This window comes from Peromyscus maniculatus, chromosome 21 (assembly GCF_049852395.1).
Source record: "Peromyscus maniculatus bairdii isolate BWxNUB_F1_BW_parent chromosome 21, HU_Pman_BW_mat_3.1, whole genome shotgun sequence".
Lineage (NCBI taxonomy): Eukaryota > Metazoa > Chordata > Mammalia > Rodentia > Cricetidae > Peromyscus > Peromyscus maniculatus.
In genome coordinates this window covers 61409-86961 of record NC_134872.1, presented here as the reverse complement: position 1 = coordinate 86961, position 25553 = coordinate 61409, and the positions used below count along the sequence as shown (strand labels likewise).

The window sequence follows — 25553 nt, the reverse complement described above, 5'->3', positions numbered from 1 at the left end:
TTTCTTGTCAGCTTTTTTTTTTTTTTTTTTTTTTTTTGACATAGGGTTTCTCTGTATAGCAGCTCTGGCATTCCTGGAACTTATTCTGTAGACCAGGTGGCCTTGAACTCACAGAGATCCACATGCCTCTGCCTCCCAAGTGCTGGGATTAAAGGCATGCACCCCATAGCCTGACTGCCAGCTTTTCTTAACTTAAATTATCCCATCTAGATTTTGCCTCTGGATTTTTATGTTTCTCTTCTATATATCCTACTTTCACTTTTACTCCGTGGCTGGCTGTGTAGCTGGGTAGCTGGCCCTTGATGTCCTATTCTTTCTCTGGCTCCTTGATCTTTTCTTGTTTCTCTCTTTCTCCTTCTATTTATACTCTCTGCCTATCCTTTCTCATGCCTCACTATTGGTCATTTAGCTCTTTATTAGACCATCAGGTATTTTAGGCAGGCACAGTAACACAGTTTCACAGAGTTAAACAAATGCAGCATAAACAAGGTAACACACCTTAAAATAATATTCTCCAACAAAAGAAAATAGAAAGTGAGGAAATTCTGGAAATGAAATGTTTAGAAATGCAAATGAGAACTACGGAGGCAAGTTTAACCAACAGAATAGAAGAGATGAAGAAAGAATCTTGGGCATTGAAGATAAGATAGAAGAAATGGATATATCAGTCAAAGAAAATATAAAATCCCTCCCTAAATTCCTGAAACAAAAAACCCAGGAAATCTAGAATATTACAAAAGAACAAATACAAGAAAAATAAAGAATAGAGACAAAAAGAAGAAACTCAGATCAAAGGCACAGAAAGTATGCTCAACAAAATAATAGAAGAAAATGTCCCTCACCTAAAAGAGAGGCCTATAAAAGTAAAAGAAGCATACAGAATATCAAATAGATTGAATCCAAAAAAGTCCCCTCATCACATAATTATCTAAATGCTACAAATATAGAACAAAGAAAGAATTTTAAAAGCTGCAAGGGAAAAACACCAAGTAATACATAAAGCCAGACCTATTAGAATTACACTTGATTTCTCAATGGAGACTCTAAAAGCTAGAAGAGTCTGGACACATGTGTGACAGACTCTAAGAAACCACAGATGCCAATCTAGACTACTATACTCAGCAAAACTGTCAATTACCACAGATGGAGAAAATAATGTATGCCATGATAAATCAAATTTAAACAGTATCTATCTACAAATCTAGCCCTAAAGAAGGTGCTTCATCGAAAGAACATTTCAACCCCTGGAGGGTAACTACACCAATAGAAACACAGGAAATAAATAATCTCACACAAGCAAAGCCAAAAGAAGTGAAACAGGGAAACGAACACTTATCTGTCTGTCTGTCTATCTCTGTCTCTGTCTCCTTGTCTCTCTGTCTTTCTCTCTCTGTCACACACACACACAAATGAATAATCAGAACAAAAACAATATAACAGGAATCAACAATCATTGGTCATTGATATCTCTCAATATAAATGGTCTCAATTACCCAATAAGAAGATATATACTAACAGAATGGATATAAAAACAGAATCCATCCTTCAGATGCATACAAGAAACACACCTCAACATCAAAAATAAACATTACTTTCTGGTAAGGGATAGGAAAAAAGATATTCTAAGCGAACAGACAGGAAGCATGCTTGTCTAGCCATTTTAATATGTATCAAAATATGCTACCAACTGTAAGGATTCTGTATATGCGCAGCTCGGGGTCTCATCTGGCACCTTATTACATCATCAGCGGGCTACTGCATCCCAGCCTAAAAGCCAGACGTGCACCCCCATACCCTTTCTCAGTCTCTCCACGCTCTCTCTCTCTCTCTCTTCCTCTCTCTTTCTCTGTCTCTCTCTCCCTCCCTCCCTCCCTCCCTCCTTCTTCTTCTTCTTCTCTCTCTCTCTCTCTCTCTCTCTCTCTCTCTCTCTCTCTCTCTCTCTCTCTCTCTCCCCCTCTCTCCCTTTCTCCTCCTAATAAAGCTCTAGAAGGTACCACTGGGTTCTGTCGTGACTGTGACCTTTCTGCCACCAACCAAACCAACGCCGTATACCCTTTCAGTGGTGGCATGACATCAGATAGGAAATTCTGCACACATCGGTGTCTGGGGCTGAGTGTTGTTGGAAACCTATACCAAGGACCTGCCCAGCTGCTGCCACCACCGCCACCACCACAGTCCTGCAACTGCCTCTGCAGCCACGTCCTGCCCGCTGTGTCCAGCTGCTTCTGCCACAGCAGCTGCACAATGTGATTAGTGAATCCTCTGCCATTCGCCAAGGCTGCAGCCTGACCTATAGTCTTTGTGATGTACACCACAGGGGTGGTCCTTGGCTGCTTACCAGGACACATTCCATCTTGACGAAGCATAGAATATGCTGTCTGGCTCCTGGGGGGTCTTCTGGGTATGTATGCCTCAGCCCTTATCCATAACATGATGGCAGTGTGGGGTAACCTGTGCTGATTCATAGATCTTTCTCCTTGCCTTAGGGATGCCTGAGATTAGAGTCTGATCCCGGTTTGTTATTTTAATTTTTTATTTTTCTCTCAGTTGCAGCCATGGGACAAAGGGGCGGATACCATTAAATCTGGCCGCATGACAGCTTCACGGGAACTTTGCCAGCAAACGGGCAAATAAAAAGAGTTACTTTATCCCTAAGCTTTCTGCTAAAGCTCTGAACCCTTCTCCCTCCCCATTTCTGATGTTTTCTTTTTTCTCTGCCATGTGCAACCATTTCTGTCTGTCTTCCACTCTCCAGCAGTGGGAGGGCTCAAGTGGGTGGGCTCTGTACTGCCGTGTGGGCCCTTCTGCTGACTCTCACTTTAACACTCCTCCCACTCATTCTCAAGCTGCCGTGAAAGGCACAGATGGGTCTGGAATCGGCTAAGATCCATGCAAATAAGTTTACAGTAGTCAGGATGGCTCTTAAACCAGAAATCAGCTTATAGCCTCAGGAAGTCTTCCAAAAGGATCAGTTTATAGTCTGCCTCCTGGCAGATCTTCCAAAAAGCTGTCCCTAAGCCAGCAATCATCAAGGAAATAAAAAATTCAAGACACGGAGTAAAATCCATCTCTTGTTCCCCAAACCTCCCTGACTAAAACTTAAGCATCTGGAGAACAAGGCTTCTGACACCACAAGCAAAAGGGTCATCTGTGGCATTTAAGGTGTGCCAGGGAAGAGATCAAAAGCCTGAAAACAAGACTCCTGAAAACTGTTGGGTCCCTGTTTTAAGTGAGGAAAATGGCCACGGGCTAGTGAGTGCCCTGCCAGGCCATCAGTAACCTTGTTGAAAGTGCTGTCTAGAAAGACAACAGGTCAGCTGACTGCCCCCAGGCACCAAGACACATGGAAACAACAAGCTAAGACCTCCAGCAGACCTAGGCTTGGCTACAGGCTTGCAGGGAACCCAGAATGCAGCAGGGAAGCAAATCCATTTCTTTCCTTCTGGACTCAGTCCTGGGAGTTTGGGGATGTCATCTCTCCTCATTTCCCTATTGTCAGGGTAGGGAGGACAGCCTTACCCACCTCACTAGATTTAATTGCACTTTCAGGGTTACTTAATGGGAAAAGATTTCCAGCTAAGATAGGAGCTTCCATGTGCCTCACTCCAGACTTACCTGCCTGTGCTTACAGGGTCCTGATCTTTGTCTTGTCCCTAATCCTAAAGAAATAAGTTCTCATGCACCACAAGCTTTTCTCTTCCCAGTTCCCTGTTCTAACTCACTGTTCAGCTAATGGTAAAGGACCACCACAGAACCACAGTCCAGAGATCATCAAGTAAGAAACTGTAACAGCTAAAAGGTATTTACACCCCCAGACCCAAAAGCGTCTGGGCTCTACAAAAACAGACTTTAATCTGGGCTCTACAAAAACAGACTTTAATATAAACATCTATTACTGTGAAATGCTTTTAACAATTGATCACCTGTCTCCTGGATGCCAAACTAGTAAAGGAAACAACTGCCTTAAAATAATCTGTCTCTGATAAAGCTTAACATGTTCCAGTCTCTCTGTCTCTCCCATTAACACTAACCAATATAAGCAGAGTACTAAACACCACATATGGTCACTAATCTTCTCATGGTTGCTTCTTAACATGTTTCAAAACTTTTCCCAAGCTCCAGAAACCAGCTTAAATCCATCAGGACAGGTCGGACCTACTTCAGGCTTTTCCTGTCTCACCAGCATCCTGTCAGATACAAAAGCAGCCAGAGTGCCAAGCCAAAAAAGGTGCATGGCTCTGTGGTGGTAATCTAATTGTACTGAAATGTGATTTTGATTGTATGTTAATAAATAAAGTTGCCCGGGGGTCAGAGCTATTAGAGCCATAGCAAGAGTGTGGCGGTGGTGGCACACGCCTTTAATCCCATAGATCTCTGTGTGTTCAGGGATACAGCCAGCATTGGAGACATATGCCTTTAAGACCTAGGGGGCTGTACATTCAGACAGTGACGAGGCAGTCACGTGTTTGGGTTTACAACCAATGAGAAGGTAGAACAAAATACTATAAAGAGACGAACAGACAGGAAATAGGTATCTTTCGGGAAGCTGGGACACCGCAGGCGGAAGGGTGAGATTTTAGCTCTGAGCTCTGACCTCTCGGCTTTCTCTTTTACATTGTTTCTGTGTTTCTTATTTAATAAGACGGTTGGTTACATCAATATAGCTCCAGGACAGATAGCTCATCATCCAACAACACTTGTCTACCTTGGAAGACCCCCCAACCCCCACCTCCCTATTCCCCCCAAGAGCCAACCAATGTCCACCAGTCAGCTAGAAGCAGTTTTTGAGAGAAACAACTCCCCTATTCATTCCTATTTACTTTTTTTTTTTTTTTTTTATAATAAGCAAAAGTCTGGAATGTAAGGATTCTGTAGATGTGCAGCTCGGGGTCTTGTCTGGCACCTTATTACATCATCATCAGGCGACTGCATCCCAGCCTAAAAGCCGGACCGTGCACCCCCATGCATTCTCTCAGTCTCTCTCTCCATGCCCTTTCTCTGCATCTCTCAGTCTCTTGTTCTCTCTCTCTCTCTCTCTCTCTCTCTCTCTCTCTCTCTCTCTCTCTCTCTCCTAATAAAGCTCTAAAAGGTACCCCTGGGTTCTGTCGTGACTGTGACCTTTCCACCACCGACCAAACCAGCACTGCTGTAGTATCCAGCGCCAGCCAAACCAGCGTCATATAACCTTTCACCACCCTCTCAAGTCCCTCATACACCCTCAAAGCAGTCTAAATCCAGAATTGTATTTTACTCTTAGTTCTGGGAGTGTGTTTCCACAATGATGGTCTAGGTATATACTTTGCTAAAAATATATAAATATAAGTATAAAGGTATATACTTTGATATGAATATCACTACATTATTACTACTTTTTATATTTTGCTTACATTTTATCATAAAAATACAGAGTAGCAACAAAATATACCTCTGGAAATAGTAGCTTAAGAGCCTTTAAGTTAAAAAGAAAAAAATGGCATTAATATATCATATGTACATATACTGTAATTGCTCTAAGTATGTAATGACCAAACATTAAATGTACATTATTCAAACAGAGATCTTAGATTTGATGAGCAAAGTGAGAAGCAAATGTAGTACACTTAATGTTACTGCACACCAGAAAGAAATATTGCTGCTTTCAACTAACACACAGAAATTGAACCCATTCTCCTAAAAAATGTTTAAGTATCTATACAATGACTGATAGAACAATGTGATTAGAGAGGACAATAATAGTAAAATTATGTTATAAGTAATAATTTTAAAACAGCTTGATTCTAATGACCTTAAGGATATTTGTATGTACACATGATCACCAGGACATTATACATGAGTACACAAATAGTAAAACTCAAAAGCAATCTACGTGGTTGTATATAGTAGAACTGAATGAAAGTTATGCTGAACTGCATTAAGACCTAGAATGGCAGGCAAACCTATGTATGCTTAATGTATTAAGGATAGACATGCAAGATCATCTAAGTTAGATCCTTAGACACATATGCAAATTAGCCCTCACAAATAAAAGTAATAAAAAATATGAAGGCTAAGGAGTTGCCTCAGACAATAAAGGCTGTTGCAACCAAGGCTAAAGACTAGTTTGATTCACAAGACCCATATGTTAGAAGAAAACAAATTCCCTCTGGCCTTCACAAAAGCACTGTGGAATCTGTGTGTGCAAACAGTAGAATATTGAAAACATGTGATTAACTTAACAAGACAAGTAGTGTTGTGGGATATCTTCTTGGAAACTGTGAATGTGTGTTGCTCTGATTGGTTGATAAATAAAGCTGTTTGGCCAATAGCAAAGAAGAATAAGGTTAGGTAGTACATTCAAACTGAAGAGACAGAGGAAGAAAAGGAAGTCAGGAGAGACACTGAAAGCCACCACCAGAAGAAGTAAAATGTGAAAGTACCAGTAAGCCACAAAGCCACATTGTGAGACATAGAATAACAGGAATGGGTTGAATTAAGTTATAAGATCTAGTTAATAATGTGTCTGAGCCATAGGTCATACAGTTTGTAATTAATATAAGCCTCTGGGTGATTATTTTAATAAGCAGATGTGGGACTGCAGGGACTGGGTGGGATCAGAGAAACTTCCAACTACAAAATAGTGTGCTTTTATACTTTTATTCCCCTAATGAAAGGGTACTTTCTGGGATGGTATAGACATTACTCCTGGCTAACATTTGCTCCATTAATTTACACTCAATCATTCCTACTAAGTCTATTAACATAAATGGCTCTTCTAAATCTTAGTCTCTAAGACTTCTCAGCCCACTTAAGTTCCAAAATTCAACTTGCCCTCTAGCAACAAAAACCAGTCATATTAATGAACTCCTAGACATTTTCACTTCTCATTATTTCTAATCTTTAATTTTTCTTTTTCTTTTGCATGTGTATTCCTATGAAGGTACACATGTCTATATGGGGTATAATGTTCATAAGGGTGCAAGAGGACAATTTTGGGTGTTATTTCTCTGGTGTCATCCTGAGATTTGATTTAGGAATAAAGATCAAAGTGTATGATACCTGGAGCAGATCATACCTACATCCAAAGCATCTTTCTCTGTTTTATACCTCTGAACAAATTCATCAAGCTTGGTTAAAAGCCAAACTTAAAAAAAGGCAAAAATACTACCTGCATTCATAAGCAAATATTGTAAATCTTGGGAAGAGTATCAAGTTATTTGAAAAGAGTAATGCTAAAAGATAAACTAATTGTGAGGGTTTATTTATTTATTTAGTTTGTGTGTTACATTATTTGATTTTATTTTCACTACATAACCTAGGCTAGCTCTTAACTCATGGTCCTTGTCCTGTTTGGCTTTTCCTCAACATGACATAAGCTAGGATTATTTGGGAAGAGGAACTTCAATTATAGGGTGTTTCCTTGATTTATGAAGGGCGGTCCAGCCCACTGTGGAGCTGTACTATTCCTGGGCAACTGGTACAGCAGTGTGTAGGAAAGCAAACATAATTTTTAGATGCCTGTTTCTTTCCTAATGAGAGAGAGAAAGAGAGACAGTGAAAAATGGGATGTAGACTTGGATGGGAGGGGAAGATCAGGGAGGAACTGGGGACAGGGGAATTATAATCAACTGCATAAAAAATCTATTTTCAATAGAAAAAGTAAAGAAAAGAATAAAGAAAGACAACTGAAGAAGCCAAGAAGAACAAGCCAATAAGCAGTATTACTACAGGGTCTTTATTTCAGTTCCTGTCTCTAGGCTTCTGCCTTGAGTTCCTGATTGACTTTCCTGCATGATGGATTGTGAACTGAACCTGTAAGCCAAATAAACCCTTTTCTTTCCAAGAACTAAGTGAACTCAGTGATTCTAAAAGCATCCCATGAAGTGAAGAAGAGGAAACAAAAAGAGGCAGGAGCACAGAAGGGGCGGGGAAAAGGGACAGATTTGGTCAAGATACAATATACTCATGTATGAAATCCTAAACTAATAAAGGGTGGCTAATGTATGGCTAACAAACCAAAACAGTTAATAACCCTGAATTTCTCAACATGATTTTGGTCAATTGTGAGCCTAGGTAGAAAATAAGCAACTGTAACCTAAAACATCACCCTAGCACCTATAAATTAAATGAATGCTTCTTAAATGCAAAAAACAGTTTGTTTGTATTTTAAAGCTGCACAGGAAAGTACTGGTAAGCTGACAGTGTGCTGATTGTTGAGAAGTGAGCATTATTACAAAATTATTATTATTCAAAACAGGAGTTGAAAACCATAAACTCATGACAGTAAGAATGTTGACACCAGTTCTTAAAATATTTCATATTCCTTCAAAAGAAACCTTTTTACAGCCTCTAACATTCATTCAAATGTAGCCTAATTCCTTTATCGCTAAGGACAGGTCTAACTACTGAAATCAGTGAACTCAATGAAAATATTGTGAAATAGAAGGCAACTAGGCTTACCATGTTTCAAGTGAAAATCAGAAATGACTAAAAAGATAGTAACTTATCTGCCAAGTGGCTTTGCAACATAAATCAGTCTCCAAGACTTTTAAACACTGAGTCATTACTGAATGAGAAGTGTCAGGGACAAGGACAGAATCTCTAGTTAGTGGAAAAATACAGACCCCCAATAAGACAGGGAACTAGATCAGCTTACAGTCAGGTTGACCCTCTCACCCTGTAAACATCCTATACAAACATCCGGTTAGCTTGCCCCACCTTATGCAGATGACAGCTTCTTGCTCCCCCCACCCTGCGGAACTATATAAACCTTTGTGGAAGAGAAATAAAGTGGCACCTTGATCAGAATCCAGACTTGGTGTCTTTTCCTTTGTATCTCCTGTCCCTACATTCCCTCCTTAGGGTGGTCAAGAACCTGTTGAAGCCCTGCAGGCGGGGCAGAGAAGAGCTTTCAATTGTGTTTGTTTACTTTCAAAAGTCAATTTATTGTGAAAATGTGCAAAATCAATGTTTGCTCATGTAGTATTGGCATTTTCATTTTTATTCTTATTCAAAGGGACTCACAGTTAACATTAGTCACTTCAGGAATAAAATCCAAACAAGATAAACCACTGGTTTAAATTAAAATAGTGATTCTCAAGAATGAACATTATAGAGCACAATTATGTCAATATTTTTATGGATAGACAATTTACAGAGAGAGGAGAGAGGAAGAGGCTAACCCTAACCCTAACCCTAACCCTGAGGAGAGAGGAGAGAGACAATCTCTGATTACCAGAAGCCTGTAGTGTAGTATTTAAACCACACATGAAAATCAAAAATTGCTCTTAATGCACTCTAGTAGGAGCTTGGGATGTAGCTCACCTAGTTGGTGGAGTGTTTGCCCTGTGATCATGTTACCAACAACACGTGTAACAGCTGTGGTAGTGGTGCACATTTGTAATCCCAGCACTTCTTGAGACAGAGAAGAAAGATCAGAAGTTCAAGAATTCAAATGAGATGAAGGTCAATCTGGGCTACCTGAGAGCCTGTCTCAAAAAACTAAACTAAACAAACAATAGCAATAATGTCAAACAGGGACAAGATCGAACAGATTTCCTATAATAGGGGAAAAAAACTGGGGGATAGGAGGCAAAGGCTCAGCAATTAAAAGTACTGGTTACTTTTCTCAGGGACCTGGGTTTGATTTCCAGCATCCACATAGAAACTCACAACTGTCTTTAATTCCAGTTGCGGGAATCTGACATCCACTTTTGGCCTCCATAGGTACCAGAAATGCAAGTGCTACACAGACATACATATAGGCAGAATACAAGCATAGAAAACTTTAAACTAAAGTTTCTACCTTCTAGTATGAAATTTCCTGAGGAAAAAAGTATGGCAGAAGTGGCTATATAATGGTTTCGGCTATAAACATAATGAGGCAATAGTATAAAAACAAGCACCAAGATTGCATATGTAGTTTCACTCGGCTGAATTACAGACAAGAGCACCCTTGGATTCTGACTATGCTTAATCTCTTGTCACCTCATTCTCAACCCCGGACCCCTAAATTCACAACAAACACCAAGCTTATCCTAAAAGGCAAGCTGGCTAAGCAGGAATTATGCTTTGACAAAGCAAGGCACTGAATGTCCCTATAAGGAACACGATCTGTTCTCAGAGGCCTAGAAGAATATATTCTGGGACTGCAGGAAAACTTTATTCCTTAATTTGTTTGGACCTTCCTGGTACATTGTTACTGTTATAGAGAAATAATAATAGTGACATTTAAACACACATGTCTCCATACTTTCATAGGACTGAAAATGTATCCTGAATTTAGGTAATCTGAACTCAAAATCCTAACTCCCAACTGAAGAATAGGGAATGTCTATCCCAATGATTGCCTACCTGTAAGCAAGAGCTATGTTTGTTAGCAGAATTCACATTTGCTGCGTTATACAATCATTAATTCAGCCATATATTATGAGAGAAAATAATTGGAAGATAAGTGATATTTTACTGGGCACACACTTGAAATCTCAGCTCTTGGAAGTGAGACCAGCCTGGTCTACATAGATGAATTATGGGAAAGCTACCCAGAAAATCTAGCTCAAATGTGTTGATTAATTCACTAATTCAAATTTTAAAGACAGGGCAAATGCAATTATCTAAAACATTTTTTAGAGTTTGTGACAAAAAGAAAGACACTTCCTTATACACAGTCTCAATACTACCCACAGGGAAAGCATGAGTCTTTGTTCAAAGATAGACTACATGAAATAAAAAAGCCTTAAAACCTAAGAAATTGGGCTGGAGAGACAGCTCAGCGGTTAAGAGTACTGGCTGTTCTTCCAAAAGTCCTGAGTTCAATACCCAGCAACCGCATGGTGGCTCACAACCATCTGTAATGAGATCTGGTGCCCTCTTCTGCCCTTCAGGCAAACACACAGCCAGAACACTGCATACATTAATAAATAAATAAATCTTTAAAAAAAAAAAACTAAGAAATTAAGTCATATAACACCACAATTATCCTACTATGAGAAAACCCACAGATGAAGTAAAAACCAATATGAAAGATTTATTGCTGGACCTTTAATCCCATCACTCAGGAGGCAGAGCCAGGCAGATCTCTGTGAGTTCGAGGCCAGCCTGAGCTACCAAGTGAGTTTCAGGAAAGGTGCAAAGCTACACAGAGAAACCCTGTCTTGAAAAACCAAAAAAAAAAAAAAAAAAAGATTTATTAAGCAAAGGGCTTGGTCTATTTACTGAAATCATATCAAAGAAAAAACATTTTCACGTATCAAGAAGTATTTCTAAGGAAGGGAGTAGTTCAATAATAGAGCAACTGCCTAGCATGAGCCCTGCCTAGATTTCACTCCAAGATGAAAATTATCCAGAATAATGGGAGATCTAAGATATGCAAAAATAGCCGGGCGGTGGTGGCGCACGCCTTTAATCCCAGCACTCGGGAGGCAGAGCCAGGCGGATCTCTGTGAGTTCGAGGCCAGCCTGGGCTACCAAGTGAGTCCCATGAAAGGCGCAAAGCTACACAGAGAAACACTGTCTCGAAAAACCCAAAAAAAAAAAAAACAAAAAAACAAAAAAAGATATGCAAAAATATAATTGTAAAGGAAGTAAGCTTTTTAAAAGGAAAGCTGAGCAGTAATGATTATTTAGAACTAATTTGTGTATACATGGGCCCAAAATGACAAAAAGCAAACAAATCAAACGATTTGAATGAAAAACAAGATTATTCTTCAACTCTGAAGCAAAACTTATGCAGTATGAAAAATGAGCAACATTTTCATATTTTACATGTTTAAATCATGAGCTGGACAGTGGTTTGTGTGGGGCTAAGAGCATCAAGACAAGGTCATCCTCAGGTGAGTAAGGAATTCAAAGCCACCTTGGCCTACTAATGACCAGATCACAAAATAAGTAAGTCTGGCCAAAAATTTTTAGCCCACATGTGTTTTTCTACTTTTTCAAAGTACAACTAACATTGACATTTAGTGATCATGTAAAAAAGATCTCAACCAGGTGTGTTGGCACATACTTTAATCCCATTGCTCTGGAGTCAGAAACAAGAAGACCTCTGAGTTAGCCTGCTCTACACAAAAATGCCAGGCTCACTAAGGATACATATTGAGACTATTTCAAAGAAACTAAAATAAAAGCCAGACTGCTGGTGTAAACCTTAATTCCAGCACTTGGGAGTCAGATGCAGAAGGGGCTGTCTGTGAGTTCAAGGATAGCCTGGTCTACATGCAACTTCCAGGACAGCCAAAACTACATATAAAGAATGTTTCAAAAAGCCAAACTGAATCAAAACAAGGTCTACTTTTATTACACCAAAATATTAAAGTCCTTTAATACTTAATCCTAAAGAGTCTTTAAAATTTCAGTGTCTCCAACAGTCACAGCCTTTTATGGTACTGATAAAGATTAAAATGAATCTTCAAAATTACTAATATTAAATGCAAAAATGTTTTATGCATCCTCTCCTAATAGTAGTCAAAGTATTCCAAGTATCATACTTTGTAAATATTTATTTTATGGCTACCAGAAAAAAACTAGTTCTATGAGGTCAGAACTTTTCAGAACATACTGTTATGGCATACAAATAAAAATTAACAAATTGCAGAAAAAATTCCAGTCCTGTATAAATTTATTCAACACACATATCCTAAGTGTTATTTAAATACTAATACGGTTTCTGAAAGTTTTTTGTAGGTATATATGTGTTTGTGTGTGTGTGTGTGTGTGTGTGTGTGTGTGTGTATTGATGTGATGTGTGTATATCTGTATGTATGTATGTGTGGTGTGTGTGGCTTATGTGATGTGTTTCTATTTGTGTTTGTGTGTGTTTTTATGTTTGTGCATGCATTTGTGTGTATGTGTGTATTTGTGTTTGTGTGTCTTTGTGATTGAGTAGTGCCTGTGAATTTGTGTGGGCAGTGTTTGTGTGTGTGTTTATGTTGTGTGTGCATTTATATATGTGTGTGAGAAAGGGAGGTGTATGTGTGATGTGTCTCTGTGATGTGTGAGAACACATAAATGCTAGACCTCATATGCAGTGGCCAACGGACAACTTTCAGGACTTGTTTCTCTCTACCATGAGTTTCCAGGAACAAGCTTATTACCCTTGTATAGCAATGTCCTTTGATCTGATGAGTCATCTCAAGATCTCACAAATACATGTAAATAAACTTTTTAAAAATAATTGCTGGCACCTAAAGTCAGTACAATCATACTGTCATGTGTGATTGCTTGTCAAACATACAAGAACTAACTTAGATTTACTATTGAACCATCTTAGGTCAACTTCATGAGTGAGAAGATTTTAGTGCTTAAAATAATTTTATCTAAAGCAACAGTGGCTACAATTACCAAAATTCACTATATCCACTGGTCTATGCAGTTGCTAACACCAGTTTGAAACTTCTCTAGTGCTAAACATTAGCTAGATACCTTTAACATAGGACAAAGTTGGCAATTTACCATGCATACAAATTAAAATACCATCCATTAGTATAGGCAGGTGACAGGGAAGTCCTTAAACTTTAAAAAATACAGAATACATGTACTAGCAAAGAACCCCTCTACTGTGAGATTCCATGTGATGCCAAGTAGAGAGTTCTTCCTTCTGTGAAAGTCTCTAGAGCTACAAATTACAAATACCAACATTAAATCATTTTTATTCAAAATTCCATTTCCTAGGATCCATAACCTAACAGCTATGATTCACAGTAACTCAAATGATGTTGAGTAAGGTGGAGTAAGCTCTTCTTGCATTCCTGACAAGCAGCCAAATTTGGTTACCATTACTCCACACTTGGAATATTTGTTTTTAAATCCCCCATATCATCCCCCGAATTGTGTGAATGGCACAATGGATGTGACCAAATGCCCTCATGCTCTGTAGACTCTGTTATATAGCTCTCATTGGCTGAACCACTTTCATTTCTAACTCTACAAGAAGCAGTAAACCTAGCTCTTCTGATCTAACACATGTCATATAACCCCAGCACTCAGAAGCTAGGAAGAAAGCTGCCATGAATCAGTGGCCTCCTGGGCTAGATAACAAAACAACAACAAAACAATTCCATTCATGATAGTAAGGGCAGGCCTAAGAATTTCAAGTCCTTTGCAGCAAGAAAAATCACATTTGAGGTACCACTTTTTGTTCCAACTTTCTTCTCTTTTGCTATGATTAAATTCTCTAACCAAAAGGAACTGTGGTAATGAACAGGTTTACTTGATTGATATCCCTAGGTCACAGTCCATCTTTTCGGGAGCTTAGGATACAAACTCAAGCTAATAAATGAAGGCAAAACATGAGGGAACATTGCTTCCTAGCTTATTCTCTTGGCCATGCTAAGCTACCTCTCTCATCCAGCCCAGACCCACTTGCTTAGAGATATTGCCAACTTAGTCAAAGAGACTTCAAACATCAATCATAATCAACATAATCCCTTTGAGATATAGCAATCAGATATTCTGATCTAGGCACATTCTCAACTGATGTTCTCTCAGATGACTCTAGGCCATGACATGTTGACAGCTGAAGCTAATAAGGAAAAAGAGACAATAATATACAACAAGATTCTAAAGATCCAAAGCCAATGTGTTAATCATATCCAATCACTTAAGCAGCTAAAACCCAAACATAAAGACAGCAACAACTGGAAAACACAGTTGGGCAGAGGCAACTCTCTAAGATCAAGAGAGAGGGCAGATCTCTGTGAGTTCGAGGCTAGCCTGGGTTACAGAGTGAGTTCCAGGAAAGCTGCAAAGCTACACAGAGAAACCCTGCTTGAAAAACCAAAAAAAGAAAAGAAAGAAAGAGAGAGAGAAAGAAAGAAAGAAAGAAAAAGAAAGAAAGAAAGACAAAGAAAGAAAGAAAGAAAGAAAGAAAGAAAGAAAGAAAGAAAGAAAGAAAGAAAGAAAGAAAGAAAGAAAGAAGAGAAAAAGAAAATGGGTTGTGTGAGGGTGCTCCACCAAATTCGGAGAGATTCATTTGAAGCCTTCTGAGGTTTCAACTTTGTAGAACATAGTTTTGGCTACTAAAAGGATTTCATTCTCTTACAATAAAGAAAAGGATGTCAGTTAAGATCACTTAGACAACATTTTGTTTCCAATAATTGAAGGTTGCCTGTAAATCTGCATTCGAGTGAGGAAATTAAAACTTTTAAAACAAAATGCAAGAAAACAGACTTTTAAAGAATCAGTGTTCACCTAAAGCAACTTGGTTTGCTCTAATTGCTTTATAAGTCAAAAGCACTTTTGAAAACAAGTGTATTGCTATTTTTTTGCATGTGTTTGTGCATGAGAGAGTGTTTGCAGGATCTGGAATAGTAGATAGTTATGAGCCTCTCAACTCGAGTGTTGGTATCTGAACTCAGGTCATCACCAAAAAGAATATGTGCTGAGCCACCTGCCAAGACATTTTATCCAATAAACCAAAAGTCTTTCACAGATTGATAACAATATGAACAACAAAACCTCAATAAATAAAGAAGCAAATAAGTAATCCTTGGGAACATGCTGCATCAAAATTAAGATGTTGTTTATGGTAAATTTGCAGCATAAAATGAATACAATCCAACAACAGTGCCCAACAATTTATAAGAGGAAAGCTGATTACAAAGCTACATTCACAGTGGAGGCACTCAGAATGATGAATTCCTGGAATTATGTAAAATAGTACACATATTGACATAACATGACTTCTATACTTATCACAAAACTACAACAATCAAGGATGTGTACAATATTGATAAAAGAATAAAGGGGATAGAGAGAAGAAGCCAAGAACAAAGGAAGGAAAATATAGTCAACTATTAATCAAAAGACCAAAGGAAACTTAGCCAGGAAAAGTGTGATCTTGCCCAATGTTACCCAACTACCCATGATTCTATGTGTACAGAAATTAAATAAACACAGACTTCACAACTTTCACAAAATTAACTCCAAGTGACCCTTAAACTGTTATTTCTGATCCACCAGCTACTGATATTTCTTCCAAAGACAGAAGCAAACAGAGGTGATCTCCTGCTATAGCTCTGCAGCCCCTTATGCCTCCTTGTGTTTTCAGGTAAACCCAGCCCCACCGATGCCCAATCCCAAAACAACATAGAAGAATAATTTAAAATCTGCCTCCTGTCACACGGATTATGGCACAATATGTGGATTCTGCCCTATCCACCCACACAACACCATGCACACCTGAGAAACCTCTGCAGCTCAGAAACTCCTGTTTTCCCCTGAAACTAAACTTCACTGAATCACACCACTGTGGCTGGTGGTAGCAGAAAATTAGAAACATTCTAATCATCTATTGCTGAAAGGCAATCCACATCACCATCACCATATTTCTATCAGTTTCTAAACTGTTTGAAACACTTCTAAGACAAACCTGAAAGAGGAATGCAATATTCAGAACTTCTAGAAACAAGACCACAGTTTTCCAATCTGTCTTCCCATTGCACACCAAAAGCATGCCTGTGTGCTCACACTGGACAATGATATCACAGGCATCACATCCTACAATGCCAGGACTGGAGAGTCTCCCCCTCCCCAGGAAATTCATACACAGTGAGGCTCAGAGAACAAGGATGACTGCCCAGGTCACCACATGGATGAACAGAACCACAGTCTGGCTCATAGTCCATCCAAATCCCAGTAGAAAGAACAGCTTAGCAGATCTACTCTGAACACCCTATACTCACCATGGTATAGCTTGTGGTCTTCGTTACAATGCACTACAGCAGAATCTCAGGAGAATCCTGGAAAGAACCTGAAAGCTACCTGCAACTAGTACTCCTCATTGCTAAGCCTTCCAGAGTCCATCATTGGCTAGGGCTACCCAGCTGGCTACAGCAGACCAAGGGGAGAATCCTCAGAATATTAGCAGCTCCCCTACTGGGTGATCAGAGATCAAATGACTCAGACAGAATAGTCCTTCCAGCTCTGCCCTCCCAGCCCAGTAGAATGGGGCCTAGTCTAGAAAGTTTGTATTTTAGTAGGCATTCTTCTACTCTCGTAGACCACATGCTGTTCCTCGTCCAAAGCACAGGGTCCTTTGTGTGCACATTCCACTACACAGTCAATGTGAAGTACAGCAAACCCATTGCCTTGTAGCTGAGAGTCTGGCAGCCAAATACAGGTCACATACACACAGTAACTTACCGTGTGACTGATATGAAAGAAAAACAGGCCACAAATTAGACAACAATGAGGGGTGATGGCAGGCCTTGGAGACAGGAAAGAGAATGTAGATATGATGGAGTTATAATCTCAAAAAATTATTTTGAAGAGTTGAAACAGGCTTTATGGCCATGTGCTCCAGAGACTAGGGATTTGGTTTTTTGTTTGTTTGTTTGTTTGTTTGTTGTTGTTGTTGTTGTTTCGAGACAGAGTTTCTCTGTGTAGCTTTGTGCCTTTTCTGGAACTCCCTCTGTAGTCCAGGCTGGCCTCAAACTCACAGAGATCCACCTGCCTCTGCCTCCCAAGTGCTGGGATTAAAGGCGTGCAGCACTGCCACCACCCGGCGAGACTTGGGATTTGTATTAGCCCACATCAAAGATATCTCAAAACCTTTTATCTTAGGGTGTACATCTAAAAGCAGAAAAATACCAGTGTTGTTAGGCAGGGCCACAACATTTTACCCAGAACTATTTTGGTTGAAATACTGTAACCATAGCAATTTGGTTTCATAATAATCAGATTCTTGATTGCCCTGATCTGTGGACCCCAAGAAACGGCTAATCAGGATATTTATGGAGCATCTAAAATTGATCACCTAACTCCACTTTGCTAATCTCAACTACTGATGAAGTAGCAAAGCTCTCAACCACAGTCCTGCTTCTCCTTTTCTGCAGTGTGACTCTACCAGCTTCAAAGTTTGTCTATGAACTCAATTCTTGCACAGGTCCCTCTTCATTTATAAGTCCCCACTAAAAGCCAGAGAGACTGGAGATCTCTCATTAACTGGTCTATTTTTCCTTCTCACTGACCAGTCAAGGCCCAGACTGGAAGGACTTATGACACTATCTACCCAGCACTGGGCAGCAGAGGCAGGATTAGGTATTCAAAGCAATTCTCAACTACATAGCATGAAGGAAGCCTCAATTACATAGCATGAGGAAGTGATATTACAAGCTCATAGTCTCCCATGCCAGGAAGGCAGAGCCTCCCCCTCCCCAGGGAATCCACACTCAACACAGCTCAGAGGCCAAGGGTCACCACAAGGACCAAGAGAACCTCAGTCTGGCTCATGGTCCATCCCAGTCCAAGCAGCTCTGACAGCTTAGTCAACCTGCCTTTCCTGGTCTGGGGACAGTGGCCCCCACACTCACCATGGCATGGGTTGTGGTCTTCCTTACAGCTCCCTACAGCAGACCAAGGGGAGAATCCTGGAAAGAGTCTACAAACTACCTCCTACTGGTATTCCTGATTGCTAAGCCTTCCCCGAGTCCCTCATTAGCCAGGACCACCCAGCTGGGCTTCAGGACATTAGCAGTTACTCTACTGGGTGAGCAGAGATCAAATGACCCAGAGAGCAAAAACCCTCCCAGGTTTGTCCTGCCACACTATGATCAGACAGGACCCTAATCTGGGAATTTTGTAGTTTAGTAAAATCTTACATTCTCCCAGAGCATTTCCTGTTCCTCTTCTAAGGCTCAGGGTTCTATGTGTGCACATGCTGTTACACATTCAATGTCCATTGTAGCCAACCCTTTACTTCACAACTGGTAGGTCCTGCAACCAAACACAGGTCACATCCAAACAGTAACTGTTGTTAAACAAAAAGAGGCCATGGATTAGAAAACAAAGAAGGGTTTATGGGAGGGGTTGGAGGCAGGAAAGAGATAGTGGAAATAATGTAATTATAATCCGAAATAATTCTGTTATGACCATGTGCTCCAAGGCTAGAGATTTGTATTAGGGCACACCAAATACTACTCGCATCATTTCTCTTGGAGTATGCATCTTAAACCTGAAAAACACAGTCATGTTAGGCAGGGCCACACCATTTTATCCAGTGTGTCTATTTAAGTTGAACTGGTGTAACTACAGTATTTTGGTTTCATGAAAATTCAGTTCTTTGCCCAGATTCTTGATTGCCTGGTCTGTGGACCCAAGAAATGGTCAGTCAGGACATTTATTGATCATCTACAATTGATTACCTCACTACTCATTTCTAATGTCAACTACTGTCACAGCAGAAAAGCTTTCACCCTCTTTCTAATCCAACCCTCTCTGTGCTGTGACTACACCTGCTTTACAGTTGGTCAGTGAACTCATTTTTACACAGGTCCCACTTCATTTGTAAATTCACAATAAAATCTATCGAAGTTCACTGGTCTATTTTTCCTTCCCACAGACCAGTCAAGGCCTAGCCTAGAAGGTGTTGAGGACTGTCTTTCTAGTACTGGGCAGCACAGGCAGGATTTGGTGTTCAAAGCATTCCTCAATCAGACAGTGTGAGGCAAGCCTGAGCTACAGAAGGCATTGATCTAAACCAGTGGTTCTCAAACTTCCTAATGCTGTGACCTTTCATTTTCTATTTTTTATTTATTTATTTATTTATTTACTTTGGTTTTTCAAGACAGGGTTTCTCTGTGTAGCTTTGTGCCTTTCCAGGAACTCACTCTGTAGCCCAGGCTGGCCTCAAACTCACAAAGATCCACCTGGCTCTGCCTCCCGTGTGCTGGGATTAAAGGCGTAAGCCACCGCCACCCAGCTTCTGTGACCTTTTAATATAGTTCCTCATGATGTGGTGACCCACCACCACTATAAAATTATTTTTACTGTTACTTCACAACTATATTTTTGCTACTCTTACGAATTATAATATAAATATCTGCTCTTTCCAATAGTCTTAGGCCAGTACTGTGATAGGGTCATTTGATCCCATAAAGGGAGCCGTGACCACCGAGGTTGAGAAGCACTGCTTTAAACTGACATGAATAAATATATAAATAAACAGCCCTTAAGAAAAAAAAATGGAATGAAATTCTTAAACTGGGAAACATTGAAAAACAAAAAAATAGCAGTAATGCATTTAAAGAAAACAAAATTTTTAAATGATACCCAAAATTAATGTTTTAAAATGATAAAAATAATTGGAAGAACATTTAGCTATACTGACTTTGAAATGGAGTAGGCATTCCCTGGCAGAGAGAATGCCATTAATAAGACACTGCATGACCTTGTACTATGTAAAATATTAGCCATTGAGTGCTGTACGATAACACATGGAGTTATAACCAATGGCCTGTGTCTCAAACCTCTCAGCTGTCTTAACCGTGTCAACTAGGATTGCACATATCTGCATAGGAGAGTTTGCTAATTGGAAACTGAATGCTTAGTAGTTAAAGCTATCCTCCCTAGATTGTACACCCACCAATTCTGTCTGTCTTCATTCACATAGAAGGAATTAATACATGCAGGGAAATTACACAGAAAGTCACTCAACATGCCCATCAGTTCTTTGTAATGGAGACCTCTGCAGCTCAGTGTCTTCAACTTCAGTCTGTGATCTAGCTTTTGTCTAGTCTGTTTCCCCCTGCAGTGTACACAGTACACTGTTCCTCCTCTTCTGGTCTGCAGGGAGAAGCCATGCTCCACACACAAATCCTTTCCCTATTCTGCAAATGGACAGTCTACTATATGACTCAAACTGGCAAATTTAGAACTCCCTCGTGCTGTAGACATGTAATCCAAGATTTAGGGTGGTTAGTCAGGAGGATAGCAAGGGCAATGCCCTTTGGGGCTACAGACAGGGTTCAAGTTCACCTCAGTCAACATAGAAGACCTTGACTCAAAACTGCTTTTCAAAAAGACTGGAGATGCTGTTGTTCTGGAATTAATATACCTTTATGGCACACCAGGACTTAATGTTGGTTTTGACCCTGTAGTGGTCCCTTGAGCAGCATTTAGATGCCAGTTTTTTTTTAATGGAGGAATGGGCCTTTCTGCTGGTTGTAAATCAGGGTTACCTCCTTTTCTTTCTTTCTTTCTTTCTTTCTTTCTTTCTTTCTTTCTTTCTTTCTTTCTTTCTTTCTTTTTTTTTTTGGTTTGCTTTTTTTTGTTTGTTTTTGTTTTTGTTTTTTTTTTCAGACAGGGTTTCTCTGTGTACCTTTGTGCCTTTCCTGGGACTCACTCTGTAGCCCAGGCTGGCCTCAAACTCACAGAGATCCACCTGGCTCTGCCTCCCAAGTGCTGGGATTAAAGGCGGGCACACTGCCCGGCTGGGTTACCTCCTTTGTAATGGGAATATAGCTGGTTAATCTACACTGGGGAACAAACATTTACATCTTATCATACTCATCTCTAACAGGCATAGTTAGCATACTACTTACCTTTGGGGTATTTGTGATGCAGCCCTCCCTTACCTAAATTCTACTTTGTGACTTAATGTCTCCTAAGAACTGGTATAAGAACTCCTTATACCATCAATTATATTACCATCAATTCTACTTTTTCTACATCACAGTTTAGCAGTGGAGTGCTACTCTACACAGGAAATACTGTCTACAACTTCCACAGAATTAACGCCAGATGGATTCTAAATCTAAATGTTAGATGTTCAAAGTGCAGAACTTCTGGAAGATACTAGAGGAACCAGGGCTCTCTCAGTTTGGCCAATCTGTGTACCATAGCAGCAACGCAAGCGCTAAGGGTGCTGCCTTTTCACAGTGATGTCAACAAGGATATTTCAAAGCACAGTCTCGCTCCCAATGCTCTGCACAGATGCAGCTGGTAGAGTGAAGTTACTCAGATGCTGCCAGCTGGCCCTGGGAATTGCAAAGACCACACAGAACCATGCAGAACCATACTGGACCATGCAGGAGTAGGCAAGAGCATGCGAAACTCTGCATCTGGCCACTGACTCCCACCCATTCAGGGAGGTTCCCACCACACTAGCTCCCATGGCTCAACTAGCAGCTCCTCCCAGTCTGGGGATAGCAGCCCCTGCTCACCATGCCGTGGTTTTCCAGCTCGCCCATGCTCTCTGCAAAGCTCCCTGCAGCAGCTGTCACAGCACCGTACACAAAACCACTGGCGCCTGCTTCTGAAGCTGGCAGCCGGAAGGACCCTGCACAACTTCTGACTGGCAGGTCGCCTGGAGTGCCTGATTGGCTAGTGAGGTCTGAGTGACAAGAGCACCTCCCATAGGGTTACACTGTGCTTAAAGACACACGCACGCGCACACACGCGCGCACACACACACACACACACACACACACACACACACGCGCGCGCGCGCGCGCTCAGGCACGCACACACGTTCCTGTTCCTGTCTTCCACCCCAGACAAAGACCTTTTCTAGGTTAACAGAGATAAGCATTTCAATAGCCCTTGCCCCTGGCTCCTAAAGCAGACCCTGCTATCTTCCTGCTCTCCAGAGGCACTTCCTTTTCTTCCTCCTGGACACAATGTGGCTAGATAGCTTATACAACCCACTATACTATATAGGATGGAGTGATTCCTTATCAAACAGGTTGAAGGGTACCTAGAATATTAACAACTAAAAAGAGATTTAAGAGCACAAAAGGAGATGTTTGTTATGTGACTTCACACTGAGGTCAGGTGAACTGAAGGTGCTTTTTACCTGGTTGTCACAGGGACTTCAGACAACCAGGAAAGAAAAGCAGGAACTTGATCACAAGTCTTTCTCCTATCAGAAAGCTGGATGGTGGCTATTGTACCATCCAGAGACCCCCAAAGATCACCAAGAGAACAAATCTGATGAAAACCAAAGAGTCTTTTTATTGTTTTGAGTTAACCTGGGTGTCTCTGTCCATCTGACACAGCAGCAGAACAGGAAAGACCATGAAGAGCCATCAAGCAGGGTTTTTAATAATGGTGCTAGACCCACACAATTAGGAGGTGCACACCAGACATTTTCTGCCATAACCGAAAGGATATGATATAACATCACTGGTATAATAAACAAAGCAACAGATATGTCCTGTGGGATACAATAACATAGATTGCTAGAAGATATGGCAATTTCCTTGCAGCTGCAACTCTCCAATCAGTTCAAACCAAGCATCTCTAACTTGAAGTAGGCACCAGTCCTGAGCTAGTAACTATATAGAATTGGAATTCCCCAGATCCTCTACCCTAACCATTATTAAAAACCCTGCTTGATGGCTCTTCATGGTCTTTCCTGTTCTGCTGCTGTGTCAGATGGACAGAGACACCCAGGTTAACTCAAAACAATAAAAAGACTCTTTGGTTTTCATCAGATTTGTTCTCTTGGTGATCTTTGGGGGTCTCTGGATGGTACAATAGCCACCATCCAGCTTTCTGATAGGAGAAAGACTTGTGATCAAGTTCCTGCTTTTCTTTCCTGGTTGTCTGAAGTCCCTGTGACAACCAGGTAAAAAGCACCTTCAGTTCACCTGACCTCAGTGTGAAGTCACATAACAAACATCTCCTTTTGTGCTCTTAAATCTCTTTTTAGTTGTTAATATTCTAGGTACCCTTCAACCTGTTTGATAAGGAATCACTCCATCCTATATAGTATAGTGGGTTGTATAAGCTATCTAGCCACATTGTGTCCAGGAGGAAGAAAAGGAAGTGCCTCTGGAGAGCAGGAAGATAGCAGGGTCTGCTTTAGGAGCCAGGGGCAAGGGCTATTGAAATGCTTATCTCTGTTAACCTAGAAAAGGTCTTTGTCTGGGGTGGAAGACAGGAACAGGAACGTGTGTGCGTGCCTGAGCGCGCGCGCGCGCGCGTGTGTGTGTGTGTGTGTGTGTGTGTGTGTGTGTGTGTGCGCGCGTGTGTGCGCGTGCGTGTGTCTTTAAGCACAGTGTAACCCTATGGGAGGTGCTCTTGTCACTCAGACCTCACTAGCCAATCAGGCACTCCAGGCGACCTGCCAGTCAGAAGTTGTGCAGGGTCCTTCCGGCTGCCAGCTTCAGAAGCAGGCGCCAGTGGTTTTGTGTACGGTGCTGTGACAGCTGCTGCAGGGAGCTTTGCAGAGAGCATGGGCGAGCTGGAAAACCACGGCATGGTGAGCAGGGGCTGCTATCCCCAGACTGGGAGGAGCTGCTAGTTGAGCCATGGGAGCTAGTGTGGTGGGAACCTCCCTGAATGGGTGGGAGTCAGTGGCCAGATGCAGAGTTTCGCATGCTCTTGCCTACTCCTGCATGGTCCAGTATGGTTCTGCATGGTTCTGTGTGGTCTTTGCAATTCCCAGGGCCAGCTGGCAGCATCTGAGTAACTTCACTCTACCAGCTGCATCTGTGCAGAGCATTGGGAGCGAGACTGTGCTTTGAAATATCCTTGTTGACATCACTGTGAAAAGGCAGCACCCTTAGCGCTTGCGTTGCTGCTATGGTACACAGATTGGCCAAACTGAGAGAGCCCTGGTTCCTCTAGTATCTTCCAGAAGTTCTGCACTTTGAACATCTAACATTTAGATTTAGAATCCATCTGGCGTTAATTCTGTGGAAGTTGTAGACAGTATTTCCTGTGTAGAGTAGCACTCCACTGCTAAACTGTGATGTAGAAAAAGTAGAATTGATGGTAATATAATTGATGGTATAAGGAGTTCTTATACCAGTTCTTAGGAGACATTAAGTCACAAAGTAGAATTTAGGTAAGGGAGGGCTGCATCACAAATACCCCAAAGGTAAGTAGTATGCTAACTATGCCTGTTAGAGATGAGTATGATAAGATGTAAATGTTTGTTCCCCAGTGTAGATTAACCAGCTATATTCCCATTACAAAGGAGGTAACCCAGCCGGGCAGTGTGCCCGCCTTTAATCCCAGCACTTGGGAGGCAGAGCCAGGTGGATCTCTGTGAGTTTGAGGCCAGCCTGGGCTACAGAGTGAGTCCCAGGAAAGGCACAAAGGTACACAGAGAAACCCTGTCTGAAAAAAAAAACAAAAACAAAAACAAACAAAAAAAAGCAAACCAAAAAAAAAAAAAGAAAGAAAGAAAGAAAGAAAGAAAGAAAGAAAGAAAGAAAGAAAGAAAGAAAGAAAAGGAGGTAACCCTGATTTACAACCAGCAGAAAGGCCCATTCCTCCATTAAAAAAAAACTGGCATCTAAATGCTGCTCAAGGGACCACTACAGGGTCAAAACCAACATTAAGTCCTGGTGTGCCATAAAGGTATATTAATTCCAGAACAACAGCATCTCCAGTCTTTTTGAAAAGCAGTTTTGAGTCAAGGTCTTCTATGTTGACTGAGGTGAACTTGAACCCTGTCTGTAGCCCCAAAGGGCATTGCCCTTGCTATCCTCCTGACTAACCACCCTAAATCTTGGATTACATGTCTACAGCACGAGGGAGTTCTAAATTTGCCAGTTTGAGTCATATAGTAGACTGTCCATTTGCAGAATAGGGAAAGGATTTGTGTGTGGAGCATGGCTTCTCCCTGCAGACCAGAAGAGGAGGAACAGTGTACTGTGTACACTGCAGGGGGAAACAGACTAGACAAAAGCTAGATCACAGACTGAAGTTGAAGACACTGAGCTGCAGAGGTCTCCATTACAAAGAACTGATGGGCATGTTGAGTGACTTTCTGTGTAATTTCCCTGCATGTATTAATTCCTTCTATGTGAATGAAGACAGACAGAATTGGTGGGTGTACAATCTAGGGA

At 40.9% G+C, this 25553-nt stretch overlaps 1 protein-coding gene across 9 annotated transcripts in view; it reads right to left on the bottom strand.

The window, feature by feature from the left end:
- The window catches only part of LOC102914316 (uncharacterized), an 87226-nt gene that overhangs the window by 8925 nt on the left and 52748 nt on the right, over positions 1 to 25553 (bottom strand). For 3 of the 9 annotated variants that reach the window (XM_076558038.1, XM_076558040.1, XM_076558042.1), the window contains exon 1: positions 18573 to 18687. The exons of 1 other annotated variant lie outside the window; for it this stretch is intronic. Coding sequence is in view for 2 of the 8 variants with exons in the window: in XM_076558036.1 (XP_076414151.1) it covers positions 21915 to 21941 (27 nt within the window). In the remaining 6 variants the exon portion in view is untranslated. Of the gene's footprint in view, positions 1 to 18572; positions 18688 to 21914; positions 22038 to 25553 lie in introns of those variants that run through there. 5 more of the 9 variants (XM_076558039.1, XM_076558041.1, XM_076558037.1 and 2 more) reach the window with 4 other exon arrangements.